Consider the following 15,609-nt stretch of genomic DNA (forward strand, 5'->3'; position numbering starts at 1 on the left):
CCAAAATTAATTAAAAAATATACTTAATCACATTACAAAATTTTAAATATCTTGTACCTTATAAAATTTCTATTTATGACGTTTCAATATTTACTTGTAAATATTTTACAACTTGAAACCAATAAACATATTTTATTAATCAAACAAAATTCTAAATAATCAGATTGATAGTAATAAATTTCAAAACAACTTAATTATCTCACTAATGTATTAAAAAGAAATGTCACTTGTTCTTTGAATGTAACATATTTGACTGAAAAATATGTCCAGACATTTTGTACTTTATTTTCATATATTAATCTCGTATACGTATTTTGCGTAATGTTACACAAATCCACCAAATAAAAGTACCTCATGCTGCCATCACCAATTGACAGATAGGAGAGAGCCGATCGTTTGAAATGATGTACAAATCCTTAGTTTTTTCTTATATAATGCCTAGAAGAAGTTTTTTTTTTATTATTTTGCTTGGAAAAGCGGTGAGCGGTCGCTTTTTTTTTTGTTGTTGTTGTAAAAATAAGATACGAGCTAGCCTCTAATTTTATGTTTTATTGATAATTAAAAATAAGTTACAATCAAAAGAGTAAAAAAAAAAAAAATGAAATTACTCGAAGAGTATTGAGCAGAAAAAAATTAAATAAAAGCTACATCTCTTATAATACTTAATCAACTAACTTAAAAATAAAATAAAATTATATCTAAAGATTCAATTTCATCTCTCTCTATAATATAAATGTATAACAATGATAAAGAATCTTCTCAATCACATAATATACTTATTTTGAAAAATTGCACACATCTTTGGTTCTATAGAGGTAGACTAAGACGGCATATACCAAAAAAAAAAAAAAAAAAAACCTATGCCAATTATGAATTATCTGTTGCAGTGCGCTGTGCCATAAATACCAGAAAAATAAGAAACTCATAAAAACAGTAATTTATGTATCATCTATTATACGACTTAACAATGAAGAATTGAGAACAAACCCTTGCCCTGTCAAATTATATGGCACCTGCCCAACTGTTTTATTCAAATATTTTATTACTCATTTAAATCATGAAAAAATAATAAATGTGAAGCTTTTTATAGTTAAGCATTTTTCTCCTTCAACTTTGCCTCTGCGCTGTCAAGCTCTTGTAGAGCACTCCAAAGCTTGGGGTCTGAATAGTCTTTTACAAGCAAGGTGGCCCCTGCTTCCAGGAGAGAATTCTCAGGATTTCTTGTGGCCACTCCAATTACTGGGATCCCTGCTGCCACCCCGGCTCTTATACCTGATGGAGAATCCTGTAGCCATGGTTTATGAATGGGGCTTTTTAGTAATAGTTTAAGATGATACAAAACAGTTTGGTTTGTACTAAACGTCTAAACAAATGACTTGACAGGAAATAAATGTACGGACACTCCAGGCATGATATCCATATGGTCTACTGCTAGGGACTACCCGAGTTACACACAGAAATTAAGCCTAATGAACCTCTTTCTTTTTTCTTTTAACCAGTTTCCTTCAGCAAAATCCTCGATGAACTATGTGGTAAAGTAAACTTGTACAGAAATATTGCTTTAAGAAACTGTCAACCACAACACCTAACAGAAGAAATATATGCTAACAGAATGTATATTAGAAGAGTAGGGTTCAAATGCCCCCATTTTTTGCGCCTCCATCATGCCTCCACCTTTTAATTTCTAATAACAAATATTCTAAAATTTATATGTCAAAATGAAACCGTTGATCTACATTACTTTCTCTACATGCACATAAAAATATAACTTTTCGATTTTGGTTTTACATAAATTGATAAGTTGAAAAATCAATGTCCAGAATTTATCCACATGGGTGTATTTTTGCAAGTTCTTGATGCTAATCAAAACAAATCAAAATGTCACAATAACGAGTGCATAGAGAAAATGATATAGATCACATGTAACGGTTATATTTTGACATTTAAGTTTTCATTTTAAAGTTATTGTAGTTCTAAATGGAGGCATTTAAACCCTCCTCATATTAGAATAGTTACTCTTTTATTATAAAGTTCAAATTACAAGTATAAAATGCGATAAGAAAGAAAGGACCTCAAAGATAAAGGTGTGATCAGGGGATACATTCATTTCCTTAAGAGCTGTCAGGTAAGGATCAGGAAAGGGTTTCGATCTTTCACATTCTGATCCAATAATCACTACTTGAAAAAAATCTGAGAGGCCAAGCTTGGAAATCATCAACTCAGCATTGATTCTAGGTGCATTGGTCACTGCAGCCCGCTTTAGGCCTCGCTCACGGACCCACTTAATGACATCATAGAGCCCCTTCACTGGCTCCAAATTCTGTGATGCCAGACTTCAAATGAAAAAGAAAAGAAAAAGAAGAAGATAAAAACTACAAAGGCGAATATTTACTTTATAAAATTGAACGAGTCTGGTATGACTGGTATAATTTAAACATGGTGTTGGCCAACTATCCAGGTACCAGGTGCATGATAATAGCTGACCTAATTCGTACAAACATATGGTTTCTGAACATAACAGCCGAAGTACCAATTTTCTGTTCTTCTCTTTTTCCTTTTTTTGAACATGAAAAGTGAAAAGTCCTTTTGTTCTTAAGATGTAATTATGAAGTCATATGCCAAACTGGTATACCCTTAAAGGCCTCAAACCAACAGGTACTCAGTGGTACATGCCAGAACAGGACACAGTTACTGTGATATCAAGATTTGAGATTGATCTTGTTGGAAATTTGCATACACACGATAGCGGACGTCCTTTTTGTTGATGATCTCCAGACCTTTCTCTAGATCCCAATCAGGAAACAAGTTCTTAGCAGCTTCTTCATCACTCCTTCCCGCTATATTGTTGATGAAAAACTCTTCATCTATTGGCACCCCATTGTTATATCCAATCTAAAACATAATATTGTCTTTGTCAAACCATGTCTCTCTCTCGATTAAACACACATACACAGACACACACACGACAACCAAGCCTTTCGTCCCAAACAAGTTGGAATAGACTAGAAATGAAACCCAATCACAATCATAAAATAAAGGCACACACACACAAAAGGGTAAAAACAATCACCTATGTCGACAAGAGAAGTACAAGATATATACATTTATTCTGTGGTTTAATGTTACCAGACTTATGATTGCTATTGGTTCCATAGTGGTCTCTTAGAAAATTGAACAAAAACAAAGAAGAACTGTAAAACATTTATGTATTAATTCAATTATCTTGTCTAATATGCATCTTCATTAGATGCAACCAACAAAATACTTTTAGAAAGGAAAAGAATAACTGCGGTAATAATATGATTTTATTTGCAATGGAGTTGGTACTCCATCGAGGCTAAATTATAAAAAATAAGGAAGGAAAAAACTAATTGACATTAAAACTAGAAAAAAAATATTGAAAGTTTGTTTGATAATAATTTTGGCACCTCTGAAAGAACATCCTGATAAGCTATATGATGGAGAGGGTCTGAATCGCAAAGCGTGCCATCTATGTCAAAGAAAATAGCCTCAAGAGGTACGAGCTTAGTAAGAGATCTACAAGAAGAAAAAGAAAAAGAAATCTGACTCATCATTCCTTGCATTTTCATTATTAAAAACCAAGCCTATCTTGCATGTTCTCGCAAGAAAAGACCTGTTCAGTGTGCATGTTTCCTTATTGTAATGGCATGCATTTGAGTTTGTAAAGCTAACTTTTGAAAAATTGCAATTTATCATCAGTAGGAGTTGCAATTCACAAATCAGGGCAATAAAACTGGATTTACACTTGCAATGCAAATTTGATCAGTCACATTGTAAATACAGTTTAAGTGCACAAAAATTAGATTTTTATCAGGGTCACATTGTACTTTGGATTTGGATAATATTGATTTGAAATCCATAAGCTAGCAGATCTGCTAACAAGATCCATATAGCAGATGCACGTTGGTTATCGTCATCTATATTGTGGATTCATATTATAATTACTAATTCGTTTTCATAAATGGACAAACCTATTAACAACCCTTCTATACAAACTCTAACCAGGCGACAACTACCACTGGCCACTGTTGCTTCACCAAGGATAATTAGTTACATAGTTTTTTTTTTTTGAGAGAAACCCGTAGGTATTAGTTACATAGTTGAAGCTCGATAGCCACATAGTAGTATTGAAAAAAAAAAAATTAACAAATAAAACGAGACTGATCTGTTCAACGACACGATTACCTCTCATAAGACAATGATTACATCAAAGTAATTCCAAAAACCTAGCTTGAAGTCAATTACGCGAACAATAGATACACGAAATATTGAATATCCGAGAAGAAAATAGAAAAGGGAATTCCTGTGCCTACCATTTTGAATCGAAATCGAAATAATTTGAAGTGCAATCTGTACCTTTCAGGGGTTGGATCGCTCGCCATTGTTGTGCCAGATGTCTACTTTGTTTTTTTCTAATTGAATACTTTGTTTTCTCTGCTCTCCCCCACCGAGACTCCCGAGGAATGGGGGCTCTTTTACATTTCTGACCCCACAACGCCAGTTGACGTGGAACGCGAGAACTTACTAGCGGTATCGGATTCGGAGCCTTCACTATGTGTCACTGACAGATTCGGTCAGAAGTAGAGGTGTTAACAAATTTAGGATATAATCCAAGTGCAGGGACGAAAATATTCTTCAAGTTGGCACAACATGGTGGGCCTAAAAGTAAATGTTCTCTTCTTCTTCTTCTCTGTCCCAAACAATAATATAATTGTACACATCGGACTCTAAAATAAATAAATAAGTGAATGTGAAAATGTGCAACCTAAATTATATGTACCAATTTAACCACTTTGCAATCTAAATTCTGTAACAGTTTGCATAGAGCTCAAATTTACATTGCCTTGGAAAAATATAGGTACCAAAGATCTCTTCGCTGATTAATAACTATATGTCTATAGTAAATTAAGCAAATGCAAAATTAGACCTGATTTAATCAAATGTAAAATTAACCACCTTCTTTCTCAGCATTTCAGAGGGAAAAAAAACTTCGAGAATGGAATGGGAATGGGCGATGGAAATTGGAATTAAAGTTGAGCCTCCGAACATTTCATCAGAAAAAAAATACCCATAAATTTATTTTTCCGAGAATTTTAATGGAAACTCCTACCGAATATGTCTTAATAGTTTACTGACTAAAAAATTTAATGGTTTAAAATTGACTAGTTTTTATAAAATACGTAATAAATAGTAAAAAAATTTCAAAAAAATGTAAAATTTGATCTGCAAGCACATTTTATTGTGGAGATCACGGCCATTTTTTTTTAATACCCCCCCAAAAAAAAGAAAATTATAAAAATAACCTCCGATTTTTTTTTTTTTATATATGCCCCGACCGCTGGGCAGTGGGGCGGGCCAAAATTCAAACGAGCCGCCTCATGCTCGGGCAGGCCATGCCAACACCAAACCGCCCCAGAGCCGGGCGGTCCACCCCTATACCAAACTGCCCCAAGGCCGGGCGGTCCACCCCTATACCAAACTGCCCCAAGGCCGGGCGGTCCACCCCTATACCAAACCGCCCACATCCGGCCGTACTTAATCTTTTCCTCTCCACTCCATTCTATCACTTCTCTCCCGCCCACTCTATTCTATACACTCTGGCCTGCGATTTTACTGTTTGAGAGAGGCGAGTTATTTGGCAATTGAAGAGCGATTTTACTGTAGCAACATGTATTTTTTTTCTAGATTCTTTTAATTATTTACTAAATTAGTTATTACTGTTCCATTAACTGTAACTGTAACTGTTGCAATTACTGTACAATTACTGTGACGGTTGCTACCGTGTATTACTGTAACAACAAGTATTCTTTTTTCAAATTATTTTCTAATTAGATTATTGTATCTGTTATAATTTATGTACAATTACTTTAATCTTTATAAAATTATTTTTTAAATGTAGTTTGTTAAGGAAAAGATGTTAGTTGCACTGTATGTGGGCGGCAAGCTACAAAGGGGTGAATATGGCGTGCAGTACACAAAAGAGGCCGCATTTGGCTTCGAGGTTAATGAAAATACCACATTTCAGGAACTTAAGCAACTAATATACGAAAAGACTGCTGTAAACCCTAACAGGTATGAAATAGAATTGGCTACACGGATTGACAACTCACATGGGGTGGGGGCTAGACCTTACTTTGTGAGGTTTCCAATAACATATGCGAATTTGTGGAGAGTTGTGTACACTCAATTTGCGGCCAGTGTACACTCAATTTTCTTTTCCTCTTCTTTTGCGGCGGCGTGAGTCCCTTTTTTTTCACTTCTGCTGCTGCGCTACGGCATGAGGAGGTAGAGAGCGAGAGACATAGGAGTGGAGAGTGGAGCGAGAGACAGAGAGGAGGTGTCACGGGTGGGCTTGGGAGAGGAGTACTCGGTCACGGGTGGGCCTAGAGAGGAATGAGTGGAGTGGTCACGGGTGGGCTTGGGGGGGAGTAATTTAATTTTTATGGCCCGCCCAATGGGGGGGGGGTTTGGTTCAGCTTGGCCCGCCGAGGGGGGAGGCGGTTTGGTGTTGGCATGGCCCGCCTCATGCCCGGGTGGCTCGCTGTTAGTTTGTAATAATCTAGAAGTCAATAATACGATAAATTATCATAAAGCTTTGTTCATGAATTGAATGTTTATTTATATATCATTTTGTTGCCTTGAGTATTATTGAATTTATGGATCATTTCGAGTTCATGACTGAAATTGTGAAACTCCATAATATAGATAATATATACTCTTAAAAAGTCACTGACTAAGGTAATTAGCAGGAACACTAATTACCGCGATAAGGTTAGTATGTGGATTAAAAGATGGTTAAGTTTTACAAACCACCTGACACGAGATGTCATTTTAATCACATAGATATATGTTCTAGAAACATGGTATTTGACAGACCCCGAATGAAACATTAAATAGAATTGTGTTCGTGTCATTTATGTTTTCATTCAGTGTCACGTTCTACAGTATGAGGTATTTATCGTTCCCACTGAGAAATATGTATGTGTGATTGTTATCTACCGCTGTCCGTAAAAAGCAGTCATAACGGTAGCTTTTCCATATGTATAGCTTAGCTGAGGAAGTGATAGTTTACCAAGAATACTATTTGTCCCTCGTATCTCTATACGAGCTATAGCATCACTGGGCCCCTTGATAGAGTAAGATTATCTGCTAGCGGTATAATTACAAGAGTAATTATATTTGATAATCTGCTCAAGATCAAGAAAAGATTCAGTTAGCAAGGATGACACACATCTACCTTGAAACTAATCTGATAGCTATGAGACAGAAGAACAGACACAAGTAAATTGTTTACTGGATCGTGATATTGTACAGTACAGCATCATCTGTGTAATTGGATGGTCATGATGTGTTGCCAGACGCCACCCATGATTATAGAAGTTAAAACAGTTTTAACTCTATTTACCAACATAACACAGATCCTATTGGGTCACACCATATAGGAGCTACTCGGAGAATCTTACTGATTAATTATAAATTGATTATAATTAATATTAAGATGGTTATAATTAATTATACGTGTTATAATTAAATTATAAATGTTATGTAAAAATAACAAGCAAAAACATTGGTTAATTTATAAACGTGTGTGACACGTTGTATAAAAGTTAACCGGTTAATTTATAAATGTGCAGGACACGTTGTATAAATTACCGAAACAACAAACCGCAAGAAAAATATATATATAATTGTTCAGAATAATTATACGAATATTATTTGTGTTCGGGCCGAGGGCATTCGGGTCTTTTCAGATTCGTCCTTATCCGCATGACATGTCATTGATCCTATCCAGATGACATGTCATCAATCCTATCCACAAGGGCAAAATGGTCATTTCACACCTATGCCACCTTGCATGTGTAGAAACATGGAGAAGAGTGTGGAAGGGGTATTTTGGTCATTTCACATATAAAAGGATGAGGTGTCAATGGCATACCTTGTAAATAGGCCGAACTTGGAGGGCATTTTGGTCTTTTGCAACCGACCCTAAACACTATAAATAGGGGTGGAGGGGTAGAGAGAAATTAGCTAATTCATTCGTACCGGTTTCGTGTCGAAACGGATCGGTATTTTCTCTTTCTCGGTTTCTCTCCCAAATAGTGTTTCGGTTGAGAAAAGAAAGTTATACGTACTTGACGTATAATCTTGCGGGTTGTTGTGGAGTATATTTACGGGATCGATGAATAGTGTTTTACCGAATTTAGCGGTATGTCAGTTTTGCATATTGATGAAACTGAGCAACCAAAAATTCGTGTTTACGGGTTTTCGTCTTTTTTCCGTGAATAGTGTTTTTGCAGAATTCCGCGGTTTATGGTATTTCTAGCAGAAGAAATAAACCGCTCTCCGGTTAGTCCTGGTGGATAACCGATAGAGGTATCACACGTGTGATACTCCGAGTCGATTTCTTCCCTGGTGAGGCTCTACTCGCTCGGTCTGCATTCCAACTGTGATTTGGAATCAAGGTATAAATATGTTATATTAATCTATTTAATTTGTAAGTAGATTAAAGTTTTAGAAATCAATCATGGAGTAGATCTGTAAAAGGATTAAATTGGGTTTTGATGCCAAAGGAATACTGAAGGTGGACCGCCTTGGAAAGTTTCCTGACATACCCCGTTTAATCATGAGCTTAAGTTGGCTGTAGAAATTTTTGTTCTACGGTCATTCCGCAACTTAAGCCTAAAAGGGGTTTTGGTTAGCACCGCGAAACCCCAACACTCGCTTGAATTTTGGCCCGCCCCACAGCCCAGCGGTCGGGGCATATATAAAAAAAAATCGGAGGTTATTTGTATAATTTTCTTTTTTTTGGGGTATTAAAAAAATGGCCGTGGAGTTCATGTTGAACAGTTTGGATCGACTATTTGAACTTTGAAAATATAGAAAATGTTTGTGGTAACTTTGTTGTAACTCGATCCCTCCTCATATATGTGTGTCTATACACACACACACACACACACACACACACACATATATATACATATATATATATATATATATATATATATATATATATATATCATATGCTTTCGGTAGCACTCCTACCGAGTCAAATTTAAAAATCTCATGTGAAATTTCGAAATAAGTTGCATAGTAAATTGGTTATATAACATGTAGAATATTAATTTTTACTGTGTTTTTTATGATTTATAAAAGATGACAAAAATGACCTAAAATATTGCCAATTTTCTTTTATTTTTAATCCCTTTTTTTGCCATATTTCATAAATCATAAAAAAATAGTAAAAAATTTTCAACAATAGTAAAATTGAGATTGTACAAGTTCAATATGTAACCAATTTACTGAGATACCTAGTTCGAAGTTTCGAATGCGGTTTTATAAAATTTGGCTTGAAGTACTGCTGAAAGCATATTAGTCAATCTCTCTCTCTATATATATATGGCTTGAAGATTATGCCAATCCATTCTGCAAAAATTATCAAAAGCGATGCTAAATAAATTCCAAAAATACTGGGAAAAGCCGAACGGGATACTAACATTAGCTTGTGTTTTTGATCCTCGACACAAGTTAGAATGGGTGGATTTCTGTTTTGGTATTGCATATGGGGCAGGCACTGATTTGTACAAAGAAAGAATAGAATGTGTGGGGAAGTCTCTTAAAAAATGGTATGAAGATTATGCGACCACAACTGGCCAAGCGACAACTAGTATGTCATTGCAAGTGGAATGTCAAAACGAGAAACAAAAAAAGCTTGAGATCAATTTTCAGGAATTTCGTTCTCAAAACCATCGATCGCGACAAAAGAAATACGAGTTGGATAACTATCTGGAAGATGTCGTGCAATGGTGGATAAAAAATTCAGAATTGTATCTGACTTTGGCAAAGCTGGCAAGGGATTTCTTGACAGTTCAAGTGTCAACCGTTGCATCTGAGTCAGCTTTTAGTACAGCGGGTCGGTTGACAGATCACTTGCGGAGTTCTATGACACCAGAGACAATCGAGGCACTTATTTGCTTAAAAGATTGGTTTGCCTCTATTGATGAGAGCTCCAACTTGGACCAATTCCTTTCATTCATGCCGCATTCTTGATTGAAGTAAAGTGCAGCCACTGAATGCAAACTTAAGGACATTTTTGTCAATTGAAAAAGATTTACCACATGTCATGAGTATCACAAGGATCCCTTGTGATAATGGTGTCTTTTGTATACTTAAATTACATAAATTATTGTCCTTACATAAATCACATTTATTCTTTTTCGTTAGAAATAATTAACTTAAGTAAAAGTTTGCTCTTTTATAAAATGTTATAGGATCAGCGAGTGATATGATATTTTTGAAGTGCTGATTTGGAAAAAGAAAATCACCTGGCAATTGAAAAAGATGACGGTTTTAGCAACTTTAGTTTTTTACGCTTTTGTGGCTGACTTGCAAAAGTTCATGTTCTGCTTTGGCTTGGGATTTCGAATATTTTGTTGTCGTTTGTTGTTTTGGATCATCTTAGGTTAGAGAAGGTGATGTATATTAATTCTGTAATATTTGATCCGAGTTCAAATTGGACATGTTCGTAAGATCTTGGGTTTATGTTTGAAACTTTTAAAAACAAAATGATGATATGTTTGTTTTGGAATGTAACAAATCAATTTGATAGGAAAATCAGATGTGATGGTAGGAAAGAGAATGAAAAAGTTGACAAATTTTATTGACTTCATGGAACATTATTTTTTTTATATATAAATTATTTATAAATGATATAGAAAATTATATGGCATGTAATGAAATTCTGATCCCATAAAAAAAATTCGAATCATTATTCAGTTCAGTAAACCATTTTTTAAGCGCTTGGCCAGTTGTGTAATCTTCTCACACAAATAATTTTATCATTCGAATCAATGTTATCAGAACCGGACTGAACATCGACCCGCTAAAGCTTCAGTTCAACGGTTCACTGGTCGGACTGATGGTTCAACCGGTTCAATTGCTGTTTTTTTTAAAACATATATAACTTAGGGGGAGTTTCATGTATGTTCTCAAAAAACTTCAATATTACATATTTCTTCCTCAAAAGTTTTTAAACTAACAATGCTTAACTGGTTTTGTTAAGCATTGTTACAGGTGTTTCAAAGAGGCAAACTAATTGAGACTGTTATAGGTATTTCAAAGAGGCAAACGAGCATTGTTACAGGTGTTTATAAGAACCTAATTGAGACTGTTACAAACTAACAATGCTTAACTGGTTTTGTTACAGGTGTTTCAAAGAGGCATCAGATGCTATAACTGGTACCATGGCTAAGTGGCTATGAGATTCATCTTTCAAGCACATATATAGAGTTATTATTAGACACACACAAATGCACAATTATTGACAACTTCACCCTCATCTAAAATCTTTTTTTGGCCTGAGCATTTCATCAAACACCTTTGATGCATTCATCTATTGAATAAAATCATCTCAAAAATTCAAGCTTTTCAAGTGCATATTTTACAAATACGAATTAAATGATTAAATGAAATTACTTACAGTATTTGATGCAGATTCTTTGCTGATTTTGTTTCAAGCCTAGACTTTGAATGAGATTGAGCCACTGTGTAATACACCACAGTAGATATAAGAAATGTCACACCTCGAGACAACTCGCCACGTATTTCTACGTAATGCGCATTTGCATCACATACATTACCAATAATAAAATATAACATGGCACAATTGTATTCATTAATTGAGACAATATGAGTCTAAACAAATGGCAAAGACAAGCATGACAAGTAGCACATCTGCTACCATGCTTATTCAGTGTTTCAACAATTCAAAATAAAAACATAAAATCCTAAAATCAATCAAGTGAAATTTCTTTATTCCTTCCCATTTATTCTTCCATTACTCTTTCCTCATCTCTAATTCCTCTTCTGTGTTACCTGGAACCCACATAAAAGTGGAACGGGTGAGAGATTGAACATTCTCTCAGTGCGGGATTTAGTTCCAGTCCGGATGTTTGTAAAATCTTTCCTTTTGATCATATACTAAACAACTTTATTTAATCAACAACCAAAATGCAATCTATATTATCTTATCATGCAATAACTATCATTCATGTAAGCACTTGTTACTTTAAAATCTTATAAATCACTGACCATTACTTTGCTTGTCATACGTTATATCTCAAACCCAACCGCGACTAGCAGTCCCCGCGTATTGGTCCCGACCACGACTAGCAGTCTCCGTGTATCGGCCTTTCCAATATCGAACCTGACTGCGACTAGCAATCCCCGCATATCAGTCCCGACCGTGACTAGCAATCCCCACGTATCGGCCTTCCAAATATCGAACCCGACTTCGACTAGCATTCCCCGCATATCGGTCCCGACCACGACTAGCAATCCCCGTGTATCAACCTTTCCAACATCGAACCCGACTGCGACTAGCATTCCCCGCATATTGGTCCCGATCGTGACTAGTAGCCCCTGCGTATCGGCCTTTCCATTCATTCATCTCACAGCGATCGTTCGTTTTCTTATGCTAATGTTATACTCAATTGATATATTCTATTCATATCATATGTTCCAAACGAAATAATCATATTATTTATTCTCTAAACAAAGCCAAAGGGGTGGTTCGAATCAACATGCACAATTTCATAAGTAAAAATATAATGCACACAAAGAAATAAGTAAATAATTTTACAAAAAGTCCAAAAAACCCGCACCTATTAGTTTAATAGATTCTTGATCGTTACTTGCGTCTCCAAAATTCTTCTCAAAGCCGGATCTAAATATTTGAGCACATATTTTAATTAATAATATTTCATGTTGTGTTCTTATTTCTAAAGTTCCTTAATACGGCTTCATATCAGGACCAAGTTTTATTAATTCTAACTCCTAGACTTTAGTCAGTCTAATCATTTGGTATCTTGGAGGAATTAATCAAAAGAGGAAAATAAAGCGCATCTGAAGGTCAAACGAATCAAAAGCAATATTCGAAACTTTATTAGAGTTATATGTTACGGACTAATTCTAAATCGTTTAGTAAAATGAGTCCGAGACTTTAAATGTTACAGTCATAATATTATTTTAAATATTATTGCAAACAAATCTGAAATTTTCAGTTAGAGATGATATTTTAATATTATTTCATATAAATTCAAGAAGGGTCAACTAAAGAAAACATATATGAAATCTGAGTAAGGTGTATCATGAATCTAAAAATAAATATAATCATTTGTACACATCTATTACATTCTGACTGTATATGGAAATGAATTTAAAATGAGTAACTATGAATAAAGAAATATATCTTTTAATTTATTACTAAAGGTGTTTTCCAAATTGTCGAAAACAAACAACAAAAATTAAATCTACATAATTAAAAATGTAAACTTGATTATGAATATGTTGTTGAAAGAATAGGGTAACTAAACTTCAATAACCAAAACTTAACTTTTATATTATAAAATATGATGATAGAAACAAAAGAAATTTAACATCTTTTAAGAGAACAAATGAAATGCCCGAATTCTATTACATTCAAGTAAATTGAGAAGAGGAGTTTCAAATCAATAAACTATGCAAAATTCTCAGATTTTGATATAATTAATTAAAGAAATTCTTATATATAAATTAGATTTCAGATTATAATATGACTAAAGAAATTCTTACCAACAGTCTAAATTTTCGTATTTTAATTAAAGAAATTCTAAGCATAAATTTCTCAATCTAGGAACAATAATTTATTGTAACTAATATATCTACTTATCATATCCTAATCAATGAAACTTATAGAAAAAAATATCAAAGTTTATAGTACCTTAGTTGTAGAAATTTCCAACACCAAATCGGGGCTTCAATTTGATTTTTACAAGATTATGATTTATTTATTTTTGGAGTTCCCTTGATTGATTGTGAAGGGAGATAGAGAGAGGGAGAGATACGGCAGAGGAGGGGTTAATATATTCAATTAAAAGATGGGGTAGGTTTAGACTCGAATTTGATTAGGGAGGCGTCATCAGGGGTTACATACAAAAGATTTCAACATGGAGGTGGGTTTTTAATTTAGAGGGAGACGGTTTCACACTTCACAGGGGTGGCGCAATTTAATTTAGGAAAACTTTATAATTAAGGTATACACATAATTAGACTTTATTCTATCAATCATGTAAAGAAATTAATTAATTTTATTAATCATGATAAAAGATACTTCCCTCTTTTGATCACCAAATGTAATAAGATTAATAAATAATTTCTAACATTACCGATTAATTTGGATTTCAAATTAATTAACTGTGTCGTGGTTACTAATCAATTAAACTACTGAAATGAAATTTTAAAATAAGTCATACTTATATAAATTTTATATAGCATTACGTTATCTTCTTAAATTTCTTAGATTATTTTATATCAATAATGTTAAATAAATAAATTAAAAAAAAAATTTAACGTGACAGAATGTTACAAGAAATTAGGAGAAAACCAACTTGAAAGAGAAAGGAGAGCCCATTTCTCATTTGTTTACATCTCAGTGTGTGAAGAAAAATGCAGGAAATGAAAAACTTAGCGAAAATAGGAAGTCGCGTGAAATCAGAAGAGTGAGAGATGAAGATTTATCAAATTTAATTTGAACCGCGTTTTACACGGTCTGGTCCAGCGAAATTGTAATAATAACCGGCCGGTTCAATCGGTTTTAACCGTTTCAATTATATAGACGATAATTTAAAAGAACCGAACCGGGCAGGTGACCGGTTCCGGTTTTTTCCGGCTGAACTGGCCAGTCCGGTCCGGTTCTGATAACATTGATTCGAATCATTGTTCAGTAAATCATTTGATATAGGCGGCCTGGTCATGAGGCTTTGGTATTTGAACATTTCAGCGAAAGTCAAAGTTAAGCGAAACCAATAGTATTTCAGCAACTTCAGCTTTTGATCTTGACAGTGCAACATATGAAATATTCATATGTTGCACTCCGACAACGCTCTCCTCGCCGGATCTCATTAGAGACGAGGTAAGATTGTGTTAAAATGTACCGGATCTCCTCGCTGAATCTCGGTGGTGCACCACGCTCTCCTCGCCGGATTTCGACGGTGCACCACGCTCTTCTCACTGGATCTCGACGTTGCATCACGCTCTCCTCGCCGGATCTTGACAGTGCACTATGCTCTCCTCACTGGATCTCGACGTTGCACCACGCTCTCCTCGCTGGATCTCGACGGTGCACCATGCTCTTTTGTGGTCAGCGATGAAGGAACTTTGAGATTGCAGAGGAGAGCGGTGAGGCATCGACTGTCAGAAGTGATGGGGTGGGAGAGACGTGTTCTTTTTTTAAGCTACTTATTTTTTTAGATATGGATAAAATTTGTTAGATAACTGAGTTGGGGCGAGGGACTGTTAGGGGACTAGAAGTAGGGAATAATATCTTTACTCGAACTTTTAAATTAGAGGGTTAAATAATGAAGGTCCATTATATCAAATTAAATTTCCGTGCTACAAACGGCATCAATTGATAATATATATAATATTTTATTTTAAACTATAAAAAATTTAAGGCACAAGTACAATTTTTTTGGAAAGTAAATGCATGTCAAGTGAGAAGTGACCCATTCCATGATTTTGCCTCCGCCACTGTGTCAGAATATCTACATAATT

At 34.7% G+C, this 15,609-nt stretch overlaps 1 protein-coding gene across 1 annotated transcript; it reads right to left on the reverse strand.

Moving 5' to 3' along the window:
* Positions 1–750: 750 nt before the first annotated feature.
* LOC144567520 (haloacid dehalogenase-like hydrolase domain-containing protein Sgpp) lies at positions 751–4,510 on the reverse strand. The gene is made up of 5 exons (XM_078317669.1): positions 4,378–4,510; positions 3,429–3,537; positions 2,738–2,892; positions 2,072–2,333; positions 751–1,285 (listed from the first exon to the last, which is right to left on the reverse strand). Exons 1-5 carry the CDS (start codon positions 4,401–4,403, stop codon positions 1,091–1,093), a joined length of 747 nt encoding a protein of 248 aa, XP_078173795.1. The 5' UTR covers positions 4,404–4,510; the 3' UTR covers positions 751–1,090.
* Between the last annotated feature and the right edge of the window lie 11,099 nt (positions 4,511–15,609).

Source organism: Carex rostrata, chromosome 16 (genome assembly GCF_964058835.1).
Source record: "Carex rostrata chromosome 16, lpCarRost1.2, whole genome shotgun sequence".
Classification (NCBI taxonomy): domain Eukaryota; kingdom Viridiplantae; phylum Streptophyta; class Magnoliopsida; order Poales; family Cyperaceae; genus Carex; species Carex rostrata.

Excerpts from the sequence above, each read along its gene's own strand:
- LOC144567520 (XM_078317669.1), bottom strand. The coding sequence starts at position 4,403 with ATGGCGAGCGATCCAACCCCTGAAAG. Across the intron at positions 2,893-3,428 it reads ATCAGGATGTTCTTTCAGAG|ATTGGATATAACAATGGGGT; the intron begins GTGCCAAAATTA and ends ATTATGTTTTAG. Across the intron at positions 1,286-2,071 it reads ATCACACCTTTATCTTTGAG|GATTCTCCATCAGGTATAAG; the intron begins GTCCTTTCTTTC and ends CCATGGCTACAG.